This window comes from Dermacentor variabilis, chromosome 7 (genome assembly GCF_050947875.1).
Source record: "Dermacentor variabilis isolate Ectoservices chromosome 7, ASM5094787v1, whole genome shotgun sequence".
Classification (NCBI taxonomy): domain Eukaryota; kingdom Metazoa; phylum Arthropoda; class Arachnida; order Ixodida; family Ixodidae; genus Dermacentor; species Dermacentor variabilis.
Window position 1 is genome coordinate 140,666,295 of NC_134574.1, and position 18,451 is coordinate 140,684,745.

General features: G+C 50.6%; 1 protein-coding gene across 3 annotated transcripts in view; it reads right to left on the bottom strand.

Annotated features, from left to right (window-relative positions):
- Nucleotides 1–12,783, bottom strand: part of LOC142588006 (uncharacterized) — a 31,960-nt gene extending 19,177 nt beyond the window's left edge. The window contains exons 1-2 of one of the 3 annotated variants that reach the window (XM_075699423.1): nt 12,021–12,778; nt 9,904–9,923 (exon numbers count right to left, since the gene is read on the bottom strand). Coding sequence is in view for 1 of the 3 variants with exons in the window: in XM_075699422.1 (XP_075555537.1) it covers nt 12,021–12,062 (42 nt within the window). In the remaining 2 variants the exon portion in view is untranslated. Of the gene's footprint in view, nt 1–9,903; nt 9,924–10,179; nt 10,445–12,020 lie in introns of those variants that run through there. The other 2 variants (XR_012829657.1, XM_075699422.1) reach the window with 2 other exon arrangements.
- Nucleotides 12,784–18,451: the final 5,668 nt, after the last annotated feature.

The window sequence follows — 18,451 nt, forward strand, 5'->3', positions numbered from 1 at the left end:
TTTGCTTGCATTTTCATCGTACTCAGTCTCTAGGTCACGTCGATATGGAAAAAAAAAAGGTTGTTGGAAGCTAGGGCTGATTTCCTTCTTCCTTTCTGTGTCTTCGTCTATCCATAATGCTGCCCACTCGTTACCGTGGATTACTAATCACTTCAAATATAAACTTTACAGAGGGGGGGGGGGGACTTCGGTATCGGTGGAGGATGGATCTGCGATTTCACAAACGTAGACCTTGCGCGACAGTACTCGACGACCTTGCAAACAAGCACAACGACGCCCGCGTCACACGCAGTGCGCAGGCTAAATCCTTTGCATAACTGCACAAGGCTTACGGGGATTCCCCAATGCCACGACATTCCTCGAACGAACGTCGCACAACGCGTCCTGCCAAGAATACGCCCAACCAAAGCTGCAGAAAGCTATATAGCGTGAACGCAGATGGGCTAGCACGTCGGTGACACACCAGGCCAGGACTATAGTGAAAACGCAGCGTCATGAAGCTGCCGCTCACGAGTTTGATGTTTTTAATGGGTATTGAGGTAAACTCGCTTCTGGGACGACGACGCAAGCCCTTTTGTTGTCGTTGGATAAGCCGCAGCCCCGGTTTTCGCGTGCTTGCACACAATTATTTGATCATTCTAAAGATATACAACCACTAAGGCAGGTAATCGCGTCGGGCGCATCTCGACCTGCTTGTTTGCTGGGCATGTCCGCACGCAGCGACGCAAAATGTGCTGACAGTCACTACGACGCAAGACGAAAGGACGAGCTGCAGTGTATGCGTCGGTACTAGCAATGTGACAGGACCAAGCGTGCTATTCTATGGGAGTCGTTGGTGTTCTAGAACAATTTAGGCTTCTACCAGGTTCTTGAATTAGCCATATTGCGTGCTGTGAATTGGCTCGTGAGCAAACATGCAAGAAGTCGAAAATGTCCAGCTGCACGTTCCAGGATATTTACTCCAGCTGCCAGCCCTTCCAACGGCGTTTGGACTACCCTCAGAGAGGACTACCAACCGACTCCCAGACAATAAAATCTTTACATATCTCTCCATTGAATTCATAAGAAAGCCATGCGAATAAAGAGTTCTCGCTTATTTCTGACAGGCTCTCGAATTACCTTCGTAACATACGTGCCCAAGAGACATTTCTTAACGACAGAATGTGAGTCGCCTGACGGAGGCGGTCACCGTCCACACAAAGGACCGCCTGTCAAAGTTCTCATCCAGAACAACACCGCAAAGGATAAACTACAGCTTCGATGACGGGGGTATACGAACAGGAGCTTGAGACCAGACTCGAGAATCCGTACGCCAAGAGAGCACGCCACTCTCCCGAAAAGTTGTTAGCCATGCGATGACGCCGAATCGCGCGGTTATTCCTGTAACAGTTTCGAGCAAAATCCGCTCAAGTGCACTGCGAATTTCGCGCAGCGCGCCGCCGATCGGCACCGACGCCAGCAAAACAGCGGAGGGGGTAGCGCCCCCGCGGGCGTCTTGCGGCACGGCCGCGAAGAAACGGGGGCAAGCCAAGCCAGCCAGGGCTCGAGGAAGCGACCGGCGGAGAGAGATGGGAGGGAGGGAGACCGGCCCCAGGAGGAAACGGCACGGCTGCGACGTGCGACGCGGCCCGGCGCCCCGCGAACGCACCAACGGGCGAGCGAGCGAGCGAACCCCGACGCGCGGAGAACAGCGCAAGCCGCGGAGGCCGCTTTCCAGGCCAGCGCAGCCGGCGACCAACCGACTCCACAAGACTCTTGCGTAGGCCCCCGCAGCAAGCCGCTCGATCGCGCCACACGGCCGCCGCACGTTAAAGCGGCGCTGCAAGCCTTGCCTGCCGTCTGTGGTCAGGAGCGTAGAGAACGTTTACCTTCCAGAAGCGCTGGGGTTCGAAGCTGATGTTACGTCAAGCATACTCGACGCTCGAGATAAGCAAGGCACGCTTAGAACATTGGTAAAATAAGCCTAAATAATGTAAAGTGGAGATAAGCAAAATGCTAGACAGGGCTAGAAGGGTAGCGAAACGTGATTAGCTCGAGCAGGCTATATGCAATTGTTTCATGCCGCCCCGTTTCAAAGCGGATGCCGTTAGAGATCATCGTTATGCAGTCTAACACGGCTCTGAAGAGGCCGCTGGCCTCGCTGAATACGTCCTCCGTGACGACCGCTGCCGCAGGAGGCCAGAGGAAAACCGCCACCGTGGCTGGCCGGCTTCGCGTGCCAAATGCAGCTGGCGCGCGACCGCTGCGCAAGAAAGTGGCGCCGCCTACCTGCATCTGCCCAACCGTTCAACATTGCGGTGGCATGCGTAGAGTTGCTGCCAGTGGCATTTAAAAATGCATATACTTAGTGTAAGGAGTTTATTAGATCGGTGCACCATATTTCGTCACATGCTTCCCTAACAACTGTTGCAACAGCAGCGCGTCGACTGCTTAGGTATAAGGTCGCGTGTATTGGTTCTCTGCTGCGGCGAGCGCCAGCCGCCGAATATCGGGAATGCCGGATACGAAAAATTCATATAATAACGAGCAGCGGCCGCATAAACCTGCGGTGTACACGGTGACTGGGTTTTCAACTCACCCCTACTTTTTATTAAGCCTAAACCGACTAGACGAGGATTAGCGACGGCACCGATGATGATGACAGCACAGAGTTTCTCACTACATTACCTAGAGGGAAATCTGGCGCTGCTGCGCTGTGGTATGCATGGGAATGCCGATATATTGTGACCGGATTGGCATCGTTCTCGGAGAGACAGGACACCTTGAAGACGCCCTTGGCAAGTACCGTTCCGTCTGTCACAATGATCACGTGCTAAAACAGCACGTGAAAAGTTCTTTTAGCTTTATTGTTACGCGGAAACATGTTTTGTTTAACTATGAGAACTTGTTATTGCGTGTACTACTATATTGCAAGTAAAAAGTATCAGCGGGCCACTAAAGTTGGAGGACAGACGACAAGGTTCGCGCTCGCTTTGAAACAGTTGGTCGTCTGTTCTTGCTTTTCTTCGTTTGGTCATGCATTGTAGGTGAGTAAAGATGTAATATGCGTGAATGGAAACATTTTATGAAGATTTTACTTTGAGAACGCGTTATTTGTGTAGCCATATCTACGTTTTAGACGAAGCCTCTTACAACACCAGCCAACACGAGCCTCGCAGGCACATATACCGTCCTTCCCATGACGGCGCGGTGCCCCCTTAAGAAACTCCCATAGACGGTGGCGCCAGATTTCCCTCTAGGTATTATGGTGAGAAACTCTGTGGATGACAGCATCCCCAAGGACCAGACTAGACGCGCGGCGCTTCCCTCCTCCTTCGAAGCGGGTAGCGAGGTCCCGCCACCTAGCGGCCGCCCCCGTTGACGGAGCGACGGCCTGCTCGCGCCGCGAACGGGCCACCCGCCGACGCCGCAGGTTCAAAGTCCTGCTGCTGCTGCCTGCGCGGTGCAGCTGACTGCGTTTCGCTCGCTCGCTCGCGCGTGCGGGGGCGCAGCGTGTACAGCCGGTGTTCTCTCGCTCGCTCTTTCCGCGCCCTTCTCCAGCGCGAAGAACAGCAGACGCCAGAGGCGTTTCGCGTGGCCTTCGCGTGCCTCGCGCCGCAGGAATCCCCGACGGCGGTGGCTAGCTTGCCCCACACGCTCGCTGCCAGCTGATCTGACCGCTACGACGTGCTCGTCTCTAACTTCGCGCGCTCTTGTGTGCAGCATTAGTTTCCTACAAACATGCTGGAGAAACTATGGCGCTAGAGTCTACGGGGGTGGCAATGATGGCGGTTCAGCTACCAAGGGAATGAATGATAAACTGTAGATGCATTTGTCCCAAGCTCCTCCTGGCTTCATAGGGCTTTACGAGTTGGCAGCTTGAATATACGTAACAACAAATGGCTCAATAAGCGCTACAACGCGCAATTAATACGCATTTAAGCATAGAATAATTTACTATCTTACTGTGTTTAGAGAACTGTTAGTTTAGAAAGATAGAGCGCAGGAAATTACGTCACAAGAACGTTCGAAGCCGCAAAAAGACGAAAGATTATACAAATTCATTTGTTAGTCACGATTCCCATGGCAGTCGAGTGATCGCAGCGGCTGCGAGTTCTCTCTAGTATTTTTGTTGCAAATTGTGCAGTCTGAGCGCAGCGTGATAGCGGCGCCCTCACCCGATTCGAGTTTGCGCTTGAGTACTGTTGCCAACGTTAAGAGATCCTTCTTCGAATGAATGACTGTTGCTTACTGACCATCACTACACCGCTATTAATGATAAGGTACTAGCGGCTCGGTAAAAGAGAGAGAGAGCGCGCGCGCGTCGAGCGCTGGTGCTACAGTACCAATGAAGCTGTTATTCTGTCAAATAGGCATAAACCTACGGTCACTCACTGCCTCTACGCTATCAATTTCTGGAAAGATTAAATCAAAGAAAGGTAACATGTAAAGCGGAACACATAAATGGAAAGCCGAACAGGAATTACGACCGCACTTTTGGCGCTAGACTGATGAGCAAGCAGTAATTTGCGACTAGTGCGGCCCTTGACACTTGTCGCAGCTAACAGCTAAGTATTTAAATGACACTTACCTGGCCAACAGAATTTATTGCCGAGTGGACAGATACCGGCACTTCTAGCATGTAAAAGGGTTCGAAAATCGCGCTCAATGCGCTAGTTATTGACGCGACTCCCTTCTTCCGTCCCTCAAAACCTGCGCGCTGGCATACACGTTGCTATGGGCCGAAGAAGGCGTTGCAACTAGGCACGGGCGAAATTTCGAAATACTGTTGCACACGTTTACGCCCTCCACTATCGATCTCATGGTTGCCGGTTCGAACTGAGCCGTATTTCGATCTGCACGGCACGGCCTGCATACCCGCGACACGTAAGAGTGAGTGCTGTAAGTAACCATGTGTTTGAAAAAAAAAACGCTCATCAGTCGGTTCTGACGACAGATTTAGCTATGCCAACTGCTTTTACTGCCAAATTGAGAGATATCTGCATAGCAGAGCACTTCAGAACGAGTCTTGACTTTGAGGAACATAAAATCCTTTCCCTTCCACCTGACCTAGCAAGGTCCGTCAGCTCCGTTGGTTTGCGTACCACGACAAAAGCTAAGCAGCGCAGGACTGGAGCAGTTGTCTTGCTGACATGTTTCGATTTCCAGATGTTTGAACAACACAGATTTAAGAAGTCATGACATTCACGACTCGCCTTTCTTTTTAATTAAGGTCAGAATCCTAAAAAAGACATTAGATAAAACAACAGTAAGCGTCAGGGCGTTTTAAATAATTTACTGCAATACCGCTTTCTGCAACCCACTTTGGGTTTCGGCACCCGCGAAGTGGACGCGTCATGACGCCACGACACATTGGTTCGCTCCGTTCGGGTGATCGCTGTGGCTGCCACGCGTGAGCGCAGTATGGAAAAACGCGCGCAGCACTGTCGTTAATATAGTTGCTACTATCACCATCTTAACACATCGCCGTAATGCTATACTACGTCAGGAAATCTCGATGTGTCATGACGTCAGTGTTCCTGGAATCATTTGTCACTATATCTGAGTGCAATAAAGCTACTAAGTGAGTGTTTACAACCTTCAGGCAGCGATCTACCTCGCGAATACTCGTACGCGTGGCCAGAAACATGCCATAACGCCTGCGTCGCAAGTTCTGCGGGCGCCCCAGACGATGGGGCCCCTTCCGCTCGCCAAAAGCAAGCAACCCGCGGGCCAGAGCCATCGGCCCCCGCGCATCGATAGCGCAAGCTCGCAAAGCGTCGTCGGCTCCCCGCCGCTACCACGCCGGCGCAGTTTTCCCGACCAGGCAGCCGACGCAATACCCTCGTTCGAAAAAAGCGCCGGCGCCGGGCCAAGGCGCATGCGCTTTGAGAGCCTACCGCCGCACCCCCCCCCCCCCCCCTTCGTTCTGCCCCTCTTCCAGTATGTGCGCTCGCGTGTTTTTGCTTGGCTCTCTTCCCTCCTCCCCGTTCGGCAAAAAAACTTCTGAAAAGCCGACGACGGCGAGCTTCACTCGCTTCGCTCCGCGCTACTACTACGCCTCTTCCATCTCGGTCCTCCTCCCCCGATTCCCTCAGTACTCGTCGCGCAGTACCACGCAGAGAGAGAGAGAGACAGTATGGTGAAAACAAAAGGAAAACAATCAAAACCGAAGCCCTTCCCGGCGCTCTTGCCATTTCCCAACCTCCGAACTAGGCAAAAACACCAAGGTATAAAAACCAATCGAGGAAGGAGGCCGCGCAAAGAGGGGGCGGCGAGTGAGAGACGCGGAGCGAACAGCAATCCGAGTAACGAAAAAAAGTTTCAGCGCAAAAACTTACCGTCACAAGAGCAAATTTAGTATAAGAAGGAAATTGAAAGAAGACGAACAGAAAAGACAAAAGCAGGCATCGTCCTCTTCTTCCCTTCCTTACCGTAACGTTCTCTTTCTCTCTCTCTCTACTCAACTCCTCTCCATTTCGCAGAATTCAGCCGCCACCTCTTCCTCGCCTCCTCACAATGGCCGGCTCGGCGGCTCAGCTGGTTTGCTCGACGTCCCCCATTTTTCACAATACCCTCTCTCCTTCTCCAAGGCAAGGAGCTCTCTATGTGTCTGCGTGCTTCGCTACCCCATCACCCGTCGTCCTTCCTTCTCTCCGCAATATTCCGGCGAGCGACTCACAGCGCATGCGCACAAGCGCGCGTCGCGCGATGGCGCCACCCAACTCCCTCCTCGGCGGCGGTTCGGCAGCGCTCCCTACGCCGTTTCCTTCGCCAGTTGTTTGCGTTTGATTTTCTTTCTCGCCGCTCCTTTCCTTGCTTCAGACTCGGTGCTGTTTCTCTCGCTCCATGCACTTTTCCCTCTCGCTCGCTCAGACCCCCCTCGCTACCATCGCCGAGGCCCCTCGTTTCTCCCCAGCTCGGTTCTCTCTTGGCCGCTTTATTTATTACAGCTGCCGCCGCCGCCGCGCCGGCCCGACCAGCCAATGCCGTTGCTCGGCGAGGCTCCCGACTGCTAGCTGCGCGAAGCAAGCCTTCATACCCCCACCCTTCTCCAACCTCCTTACCACCACGTGGCGTGTTACTACATCGGCTATCTCAACTTCGAGTATATTTGAAGTAGAAATACTTTCATACCAGTGAAATAGCTAGCTGCTTTAACGACACGGCGCTTCATTAACCGGGCTACAAGACCTTACGGAACTAAGTGAACTACAGTAACAGACGAGAAGTCTGAGCGGCTTGTTTTAGTTTCCGAGCCTGGCCAGTGGAAATCTAGGCACAGAATTCTCGATACGGGGCGCTGAATCTACAATTACTACAGATGCGCATCAGGTGTTTGCCTTCAAAACACACGCGGCGCAAGAGGGCGTACTGTGGATGACTCGCCGATTCATCTAAGCTTAATTTTGTTTCGTGGACATCATGTTCCTCAATATTACGACTTATGCTAATAAAGGCAACGTGTCTCTTTTCATATTTTTTGTTATAAAATCCAAACAGGCGACAACGCAATGCAGTCACACTCAAGCTTAAATGCAGAAGGCACTCGCAATCCAGAATTCCCTATTTCTCCACTGCTCTCAAGTGGAGAAAAAAAAATTAATCTAAGCTGAGCCGCAATCAACACACTTGTACCTTCTTTCGTCATTGTGAGGAGTAAAGGTGCAAGCGATCGTCTGCGGGCAGCAGCAGGTGGCGGCAAGGGGGCACGTTGTGCGGACTAAAAATTATAATCCGGTTGATAGATGTCCGCACCAAACCAAATACCGTTTGTTTTTTTGTTCGGACTACCTGATTCACCTCCATAAATAGCTTAAATGACTGCGCTGCCACTCGGTTACTTTCTACGCGGGCCGCGCACGCTGCAGAGAGTTGAATACCAGAGAACTCTTTCCTCATTACTACGGCTGTAGTATTTCGTTTTAGCCTGTAAATCTGGATCAGGAGGAATATAATGAGCGAAAAAAGGGGCGCGGAGCAGAGCGAATACTGCCAGAGACCAGCAAGACACGGCCTGGCCACCTCCGTCGGCTACTTAAGTTGCCCGAAGGCACGGATATGCTGCCCAGGCAGAGCCAGAATTCAAAGATAGTTCTCTTTTCCACTGCAGCGCCATCTATCGGCGCAGGGCAAAGCGAACCTGGGCAGGCCTGAAACGCCCGCAAAATTTGACCTGAGCAGAGCCAGACGGGAGCCGAAGGCGCCGGGGCTTGCTGGAGCGAACCGACAGTAAGCAAGAAATGAAACGGAGAAGAACGATGCGATCCGACAAACAAAATATGGCGGCAGCGCAGACGGAGAGAGAAAAACAGCAACGGCGTTCCGTCTGACTAAAACCAGGCAGCGCACTGGATGCTAGTGCTGACGTCAGCCAAAGAAGGGAAGAGAGTGGGTGTACCTAGGCGTACCGCTTCGCAATATGCATCCGCGCCCGTGTCGTCTGCTACAGAGAAATAGGCGCAAGCAGACGACATTGCAAAACAGCGCGGTATCAACGATACTGACTCGCCGAGGTTTTGAAACACAAATGCCGTTTGTGATCACAAGTAAGAGATGAGGAACATTTTTGGCTGTAGTGTATGCTAAATAACAAGCGTCGACGAAACACGGCATCGTATTTTAACTGCGCCCTCATCCAATCGTACATGGCGAGTGCCTCACAGCATGGTTATGATAACATCAAACTGCTTTGCTGAGTCTGCGAAAAACAAATGTTCATCTGCAAACTGCTCAACACGAACTAGAATTTAACTGGCTAGCAGGATCACTGTCTACTCGGAAATGGACGAAGTATGGCACTGCTTTCTGTCGCGCATTAAAAGACTCCTCGCAAGCGCTCCTCATAGCTTCTACGAGGCTGCACAGTTTTAAAGCGGCAGTGCAAGCAGAGAGGGGAGCAGAGGCCCCCACCGAATGGATGGGGAGGTGAAAGAAGGTAGCTGCGGCGCATGCGCCGCCCTAGCAAGGCGGCGGCCCATCTGCCAAGCGATGGAAAGAGCGCGCACGTGACTCACCTCCGGTTGGCGCCGGTAGCGCCCCCTCAGCGAGATGCGGACGCTTTCGGAGTGAACGCGCTGGGTGGCGGGATATCGACAGAACGCCGTTCGTCGCTGTCAAGAGCAACGACAGACGAGCGGCGCGTGAACTTTGCCGCCGGCGACGCAGGAGCGCCGCATCTATCTTTCTGCTTTTTCCTGCGCGGGCGCTACGCGACAAGATATCGGTGGCCGCGACGCGATAACGACAGCCAACTTGCTCGCTCCACTCTTTCCAACAGTACAATCTCGTACTTCGCGTCAATTTAAGAGTTGAAAAAAAAGTCAGGAGGCCGTAAAATTCACAGAACATCACAGAGACCAACGCAAAACAGAGTATGTCCAAGAAACTAGCTTTTAGCGTAGACGATAGTCACTGACGCTTCTAGAATGGTAACGTTCAAAGGATTTTCACTATGTTGCTAACACACCACTATTTAAATATTATGTACAGGCTTAAGTCATACTCGGAACATACTTTTTCCACAATCCTCACGACCGCTACCGTAAACGTTATGTACAATACAAGAGACAGAAGAAAAAAGAATGGCGGTAGTTCAACTTTACTACTGGGAGCATCTGTTGCAATTCGGCATCTCTCATACGTGGCAACATCAACGTATCATTACTTCGGAAAATACAATGGTGTTCTTATGCAGTAGGGTTTTCCAGGTGGAGGCACTGTACCGAGAATACAGACACATAGACAGCAAGTGAAAGCAAACAGAGAATAAACAGCAACAAAAACGAAGACAGCCTATACTTTGGCAGCGTTAGTTGGCGAAACTCGCATGATAACCAAGTTCATTCGCGGCAAGCATAGTTTCGAAAGAAAAGATCAAGCCTGTGAAGTTTTTGAAGTCATCGGCAAACGGGGAGGACGTACTGCATCGGACGGCTGGTAATCTGCGAGGCCACGTACATACATTTAGTTACGAAATGCACGTATTTATTTACGAATGTCATATCGGCGACAAATGCGTAGGTGATGGACAATCTAGTCTTTATTACCGAACAGAACCAGTTTGAGAAGTTAAGCAAGCGGTTAACAGAAGGACACCTGAAAGCTGCAAGGATATTTCGGCACAATGGTTTGGCCAATACCAAGCGGCCTCCCTCCGCAAATAATCTCCTGCACAGCAGTAAAGACAAAAGTCACAAGTACCTTAGGCGTGCCTTTATTTTGCGCGAAACAAGTTTTCAGCACTGCTGACGGGGGACACGAGAACGCCACAACAGAACGCGTCCGAGAAACGCAACCGGTCGAGAACCACACACCCTCGAAGCACGACAGCAGGACACAGTCAGGATAACGGTTCACGGGCTCCCGACGGCTACTGTCGTAAAGCGATTCTGCGCCAACGGCACACATCCCGGGGTAGGCAAGAGCCCGCGGCGGATCTTGGCGGTTTTCAACGAGGACCGTGCTAAAAACGAATGGCAAACGACACGAGCGTCAGCAAGCACAGAAGCAACAGCAAGCTCGGACAGATGATGCGCACTAAGTAGCATTAGGCCTAAACAGAACACAGGGTAAGATTGTTAAAAGACCACTTCAGATATTAGGTCCTCAAATGTGCGTCCCGACGGTTCACAAAATCCGCACTAACAGTATAGCAAAAGGGGTTTCAACAACGAGAGGTAAATAAACTGTTGTCACAATAACGACACAGGAGTCCTATAATTGTGTTTACGGGCAGGTACACATTCAAGGGTAACGTACTTGTTTCGTTACATTTAACGATATGCCGGAAAGCATGCTGCACGAAGGCTGGTATTTAGACTAAAGGCACAGAAATGATGTTACTAAGTTCAAACCGCACCTGACAACGTTCTAGAAGTTACGATCCTCGCGAGCGAGGAGTTTAACTAAAGCGAAGTGCTCGTTCAGAAAAGCCGCGCCCGCATCAATCACAGACGCCACGCGGACAACTCGAGGAAAGAAATGCGCGCCACCGAATTGAGTTGGTGCGCCTCGGCGGCGACTAGAAGCAACCAGCGAAACCGGAACCAAAACCGGAGACGCTGACTAAAACGCAGCTCGACAGACGCCGGAGCGAAGAAACGAAACCACAGACACGCGCGGCGACCGAGCAGCAAGCGCCCTGTGTGGTGGCGCCATCTAGTGGCCAGACGCCGAGCGACGCCGCAGCACGCGTCGTCGAGCTCGCGCTGGAACCGAAAGCTCATCGCAAAGGCGAAGAATTCGTTTCCCGCTCGGCGCAAGCGTTCTTCGAGTGAATCGGAGGAGCGCGTCGCCGGCAGCGCGCGGGATAGCTGCGCGAATCTCTCGCGTGTCGAACGAATGGTGATGCATCGCTCCAGTGTTGCGGTGCCGACTCCGGTGAGTTAGGGCAAAAAGGCATTCTCTGCCCTTCGCGTGGGATGTCTCGCTAAGAAAACGCCGATTAGCTCTGAAATTCTATACTCAATTTTTTTTTTAATGAAGTGGAAAAAATTGCGGATTGGTACAGACGTCAAAATTTCCGACACTTTGGTGAAATTTCCACCAGAAAGGGGCAGGGGCTCATTATTTCTCTCTGGCTGCCGCTGGAGCGCGACACATCGCAGCCTCTTGGTCGTCTTGGCTAGGCGGGCGATTGCAACGCGCTTTCCTCACAGAGACGGACGCGCGCACGTCAGCGCGAGGCTGTTGACAGCAAAGGCGTCGTCCGGTGGTGTGCCGGTCGCGACGATTGCCCTGGTGAACGACACGGCTCCGAGCGAGAGCTGCCTCTCTTATCGCACAGAAGCTCACACGGAACAATGCCACCGCGCAGCAGCTTCTTAATCGGGACTCGCGCTGCAGTCCGGACGATAAAAAGAATGCCCGGGGTGCTCCCTCCTTCCCGAACTACTCTGCGCGATCCGGAGTCGGTAGATGACGGTCGCGGGGACGCGCGCGAGAGCATCGCAAAGACGCTTGCCAGGAATTGCACACATCCACAAGCGCATGACAGGAGACACACACACAAAGCGGTGATAGCAGCGGGGAACACTTACCTTAAATCTGAGGGCATGCAGTGGGCTGACCTCTACCCCCATGCCATAGGCGTCTGGCGTCGAACACGGAATGACGGCCTCACGGTTCGAACCGTGCTGGTCGTCGGCTTCGTCGTCGCGTCGACACGTCGTGGCACAGTCCCTCGCGGGCGTCGAAACACACGAGGATGTCAGTCACGACAGTCGAGGCCGGGATCGGCTGCGACGAACGACGCTGTGCTTAACGCTGGCAGCAGCAGCAGACGACACGCTGAGAGGAGCACGCACGGCGGCGCTGAGGAGACACGCAGTCCCAGTTGTACACACCGGCACCAACAGCGGCTGATCGCCCACTGAAGCGGCGCCCGACGTGAGCGTTGCAGACGACGGGGCGCGCGACGATCCCATCGTGCTTCGCGCGCTATGGTCACGTGGGGTTATCGCGGCCAACCCGCGCACCGCGTGCGTGGGACGCGCGCGGCGGCCCCTGGCGGCGGCGAGGAGAGGGAGATATTCAGCTGAGGACGCGTGCGAGGCAGCGGGCTTTTTTACGCGGCCATGTCGTTGTTCTGCTGCCGCCGGTTGTGTGGGCGAGGGATGAGGCGCCGAGGGCTGAAGGCTGGCTGGCCTGCTGCTGCCGCTCGCTGCGAAGGTTGGCGGCGGCGTCGCCGTGCGCAGGGGCCGGCGAGCCTCCTCTGCTGCTTGCTTGCCTGCCTTGCTTGCCGCTGCGCTGGGACGGCTCCCTGGGCCTCTCCCTCCGCCCGAACAACCTCCCGCGGCCGACTCACTCAGCTGGCTGCCTGGCCAGCTTTCCCGCCGTCGGCGCTTTTCTTTTTCTTTCTCTGCCGGGCGTCGTTCTTTCCTGCGTTGCCACTAGCGGCCGGCGGGCTGGAAACTTCATTCGCGAAGCGTTCTGAAACAGCTTGTTCTCTCTTCGTTCGGCTGGCGCTTCGCGTTGCGTGTTGAAAGTTGCACACTGTGTCCAACTTCGTTCGTTTGGTGAGATCTGTGTCATTTGTAAAGCTATTCTGAAACGGCTGTGGCTATTCTGAAATGACTGTGGCTGGTTCGCGTCATGTGGCTATAGATTCGCATTCTATAATTGGAAAGCGTGGCCATCGCCGTTGTCTTGGTAGGCCTGCTTCCGAGACAGAAATGTTCTTCAAGCATCTGCCTCCTATCTGCCAACCGAGTGTGACGAAAGATTTCGGTAATGCGTTTTGTAGTTTGAAGCATACATTGGCTAAGTTCGCGAACACAGCTTGAAACGCCGCCCGCCAGCTGTGTCTTCGTTCCGCGAAAGATCACTGTTGTGCTCCTAAAAGGAGTCGAGGTTCACTAGCTGTTAACTTTGTGAGATTCTTAATTTGAACGGCCAGATAGGGAAATTCAGCGCTTGTGAACACCGCAGACTGCTGACAACAAATTCTCCAAAATGTGTTATGACGTCTCCATACGTAGCTCCAGTTGTCTACACGATGTCTTTCTTACAAAGGTATATCATGCTACGTGTAATGACCCTTCATTGCTGTCTCCTCCCGCTATAGTTTTCTTATGGCTATGGCCAAGATGTGCTGAGCAGACGCTCAACGAAAAAATAAATTGTTTTTACACATTCATGACTGCAGGCTGGATGTTTAGGCACCGAATATTGATGTTTTAAGCCTCTATAACAGGTGATGCAGCTGCTATTGAAGGTATGGTTATACGCCAGTTACTCTCCCCTAAGCATGTATAGGCTCATTAAATAAGAACTTTCGCAGCGTATCGAGGATAAATTCATCTTACTGATGAACCCAGCCCACTAAACCCCTGTTTTGTGAAATTCATTTGGTTGTCCCAGTAAAACGGAATGAGGCAGGTCTCATAGGTTACAACATTTATCTGAAATCTAGTAGCAGTTGTAGTAGCAGACGTAGTAGTAGTAGTACGTACGTTATTTACAGTAAGCAATTTTGAAAGCTCACTGTAGGGGCTAAAGGCAAACAAGCCTGACAAATGCCCCTGTCCCTCCGCAGTTCGTTTCGTGACAGGCTACATGTTTCGAGTTCAGCACAGTAAAAAAAATAGGATTGTAATACATTAGTTTCAAGAAATTGGTCAACTAGTAACTTGCAAAAGTACACATATCAAATCACACATAAACTAGACATCACCAATGAGACATCAACTAGTGGGGCTACACATCATGGGTAAAAAAAAAGTGAGAGCAGTAACAAGCAAGCACCATCCCAAGATTTTCGGGTTTCATGTTGGGCGTTTTTTCACTGAGTAATAGTTTGTTTGGAGAATAGGAGCGCTGAACATCTACTGAAGTTAGCTGCACACACTAGTTTTCGGAATGCTTGGTGATCCAATGGGCTCTCGAATTGCGGAATGTTCGCCGGTCAGAACCTGTGACAGCTGCTTCAGTACCGAAAGCCAGGGATTTCCGTCGCCAATTTGATAATTCTATAAGCAACATTGGGGATGGTGGCGAACTTTTTCAGAACATTCAAAATGAGCTGCACATTCTGTGTCAGAGTTGCAGGCGAGCATTCAAGTTTCTAGAGCATGTCGGCTAAAAACGTGCAGTGAGTGCACAAGCAGGCTAAGTCATCCTTTAGTGTATCGTTGCGTAGGGCAGTTAGAACTCTTACTGTAATGGTCTACTCTGATGCAAGGCTGTTAATAAGAGCCTTTACGCCAACAAAGTGTTTGTGGTAATAATTGGCCGCCTTTAGCCAAGTTGCCCAGTGGGTTGTAACATTATCAACAAGATGAGGCTAGGGCAAAACACGGAAACAGGCATTTTTAGACCCTGAGCATCCAGTACAGGGACCAGCATCGACATAGGCATGGACACAATACAGATGCCACGAAAATGATTTTATACGCTTAGTTGGTGCTTACATGTAGGAACGATACGGACGTAAGGGAAATAACAGGTATTTTGCCCGAACTTCCAGTGCCAGCTTCATGGCGTAAACGGGCTGGAGATACCTGGACACTTAATCAAGCAGTCGCACACATAGTCCTATGCAATCAGTCAGTAAAATGATAAGGGCTAATAATTACACAAAGGAGCTGTATCGAATGGCTGAAAATTTTCTGCGAAACTGCAACCCCATTGCAGGAAGAACTAAAATGAAATTTCACCACGTTTTCCTACTTATGTTCAAAATGTGTCCTGGAATCCTGGACTAGGACAAATCATTCCTCAGCACCAGAGCTTTCCAACAAACCCGTATGAGTTTCCTTTGTGGCTTAATTCGTGCTGCATCCGGGTGGATGACAATTTTACCTTTCATCACAGAGTGTATGTTTGTCCGAGACTTAGTGAGCCAGGAATGTCCATCAGTACTTCTTGCGTCGTTATTTCGCTACAACGTTGAGTTCTACGTATCTGATCACATGGAATTAGTCAGGTGTTTGCCTTCTTCTTTAAGCAGTTTGCAAGTTGGCGTCGCCCTTTGATACATGCAATGAAAACTGCCATTATATAAAAATTAAGACAGACTGTTGACTTCTATTTTGCTCAGTTATGCTCCCATTACTGGAAAAATCAATGCCTCCAGACGCCATCCGCTATGGACCAACCATTCAATGTATGCACCAGGGATGTTCAAAGCTTTCGGACGTAACCCATCTTTCGGCTTTGGTTGTAATCGGTTAGAAGACGTAGACGTCCGCCACGAATAAATAATGGCCAAGCCTCTTTGACAACAAGAGCATACTCTCCTGTTTTGGCCGATTCATTAAGTTTACAGATGACACTTAGAAGGACACTAGGTTTATTATGCGTCCCAACCGGGGTGCGCCAGAGCAAATATGTGATTTCGAAGTATTTCAAAGCTTTTCCTTTGCGCTCGCCGCTTTAGCGAAACGACAGTCATCAGAACTTTAGTTCTGCCTTTAGTACACCAGAGCAGACGCCATCAGAACAATGACATCACCGTCAGACGGCGCAGAAACTTCAAGCTGGTGTCACTTCTTGCATTTCATTCTTGCGTCTCTTCCGGCTTACCAAGCCTCTCGTCACGTTAAATGTGACCTTTTAGTGCCAAGGCATCAAATGGTCCATTAAGCGAATAAGCTAGCGTCTGTAGCAGTGAAGCGGCCCCTGAATTCCCATTGGCTGTGGCGCCACGTCACTTGCACGGCTCGACAGAGCAAAGCGGGCGAAAGGGGTCTCCGGAGCGTCGCCATTAGAGTCCATCGCAGTCGAGCATTGTAGCATGACGTCACGGATCAGAGTGCACCGGCCTTGTGCTATCTGGGAGGCGTTGGCCGAGCGTCTCAACGTGCTCGCTTGCCAGCGAGGAGTTCCTAATTCGAAGGACCGCTCAACGCCGTTCAATTTGGCATTAATTATTTCGCATTCACGACTCGTAAGTGCTTACGTATGCTCGGATTTATTTGAGCAGAAACGTCTTCGAAAAAGGCGAAAGGGTCTCGCTTGCTGGAATCGATATAACAAGAAACATGTTGTAGCATTATCGTCTGTACCTTTGTGACCATGCTATACCCATGCATCTTACTTTGATATCGTGGTGTAGAGGAGTCATTGCTGCACCATGCACGGGTCGCGTGCGCGGGTGGTGCCGTTGGCACGCAATGCGTGACACAATCTGAGCCAAATTTAGCCTCTCGCGCGGCGTTCGGAGCAGTGTAACACGGCAGTGCGTTTGTCTATCCGAGCATGAATGGTCGCATTGGAGAGAGCCGACTAGGACGTGTTAAGTATCATTTATTAATTTCAAACTGGTGTACTTCAGCAGTTGCAAGACCTACAAATATGCAATATCTTGCAAAAATGTGACGCTTGCTCGGCCTAACTAGTCGTGCGAATGCAGGGACGTGATTTACTCATACAGCTTAACTTCATGTACCTCTGCACTGTTTCTTGTTATTATCTGTATTCTGATGAGAGTGCGAACGCAACAGAGTGTATCCATATATCTATAGACGTGTAACTTTTGTTTGCCTAAGCAGGAATGCGCAGAATTAATTGTCAATAGGCAGGAATTCGGTTTTCAAAGCGAGAAGCAATAAATGTGTCCACGTCGTTTCTGAAAATTCTTGTGACCAACAAAAAATCACAATCGTACGGAAACATGTCCAAAAGAAAACGAAACAACAGGCAGTAGAGGGACAGCTAGCAGGCAGTGCAGTAAAAACTGTCAGTCGACTTCCCTGGTTCGTTCCCATGATGGCACATACACCATGGTGGTAATAGATATATACTGCAAATAATCAGCTGCCGATGTGCGCAAAAGCATAACCTCTGCGCTTCGAGCAACGTAACGCAGAAGCAGGGGGTGGCGCATCAGTCGATCCTTAAGTGTGTCCTCTTGAAATCGCGACGTGCGACAGTGCGAGTAGCCTTATGGGATAGGTGCGAGGGCAGCTATCGCATTTAGGATGTCGAAAATCTTTCGCGTTGTTGAGAGGAACTCTTGGCTCAGAGCACACTCAGATGCCGCCTCTTTAGACGCGTATAAAGTGCTGAGACGCTTTTATGAAACAGCCCCTTGACTAATTTGAATAAAATTTGTTGAAGCTAAATTCCAGTGACTGTAGCAAGCAACATCTTGATTTGGGGCGTGGAATATTTTGGAAAGATTGCCAAAGATTGGTGAGTTAAGAAAATAGAAGCGCTCAATTTGCAAATCTACAACTCTACTGTTCGGCAATGTTACAATAATTTACAGCTCACGCGATTTTTCTTAGAATGTTGATGAACGTTTTCCGAAAGTCGTACTCGCATACTGATGCCATATTTGCGATGTATAATGCATCAATAATGGCCGCTTTATGTGCGCTATTAGGTGCAATTTTCAAAATTTTGACAATATCTTTTTTCGTTGCTGAGTTACAGATTGTAACGTCGTAGTTTCGTATTTTTTGAAGTGTTGCAGTTTTCAAGATTTTTTTATGAAAGAAAGAAATACGGGGCCAAATTAAGATTACACTTCCTACAGCCACTAGATTTTAGCCTTTCCTTTCGAATCCGACAAACGTGATACAATTCGGTGCAAACGTAGAAAAGAATTTCTCCGTTACAACAGAGGTTCAGATTTCGACAGCAGTGTAAATGCCTGCTACGCCACTTTCGATTCGAAGCCAAGCTCGTCATGAATGAATGAATGAATTTATTTCCATAAATATGCAAGTTTATGGAGGATATAAGGAAAAAAGTTACAAAAGAGCAACTTGACTAGTCCATACTGCTCTAGTATTCCCGCTCTTTGGTGTGAACAGGGCGGAAAGACGTGCGCTTCTGCGATGTGACCATAATTAGCTGTTCCGTGAATTGAAATGAAACATTTCGCGTTCCATAGAACAAAGATGCCCAAGCGAAAGATGGGCTGTTGCCGTCCACGAGTGACGGGGAACGGTGCAGGGGTAGGTTCCGGGCGTAGCAGCCTGTATATGTAAAGGTTATACTTTGCCACATGCAAATGTTCGAA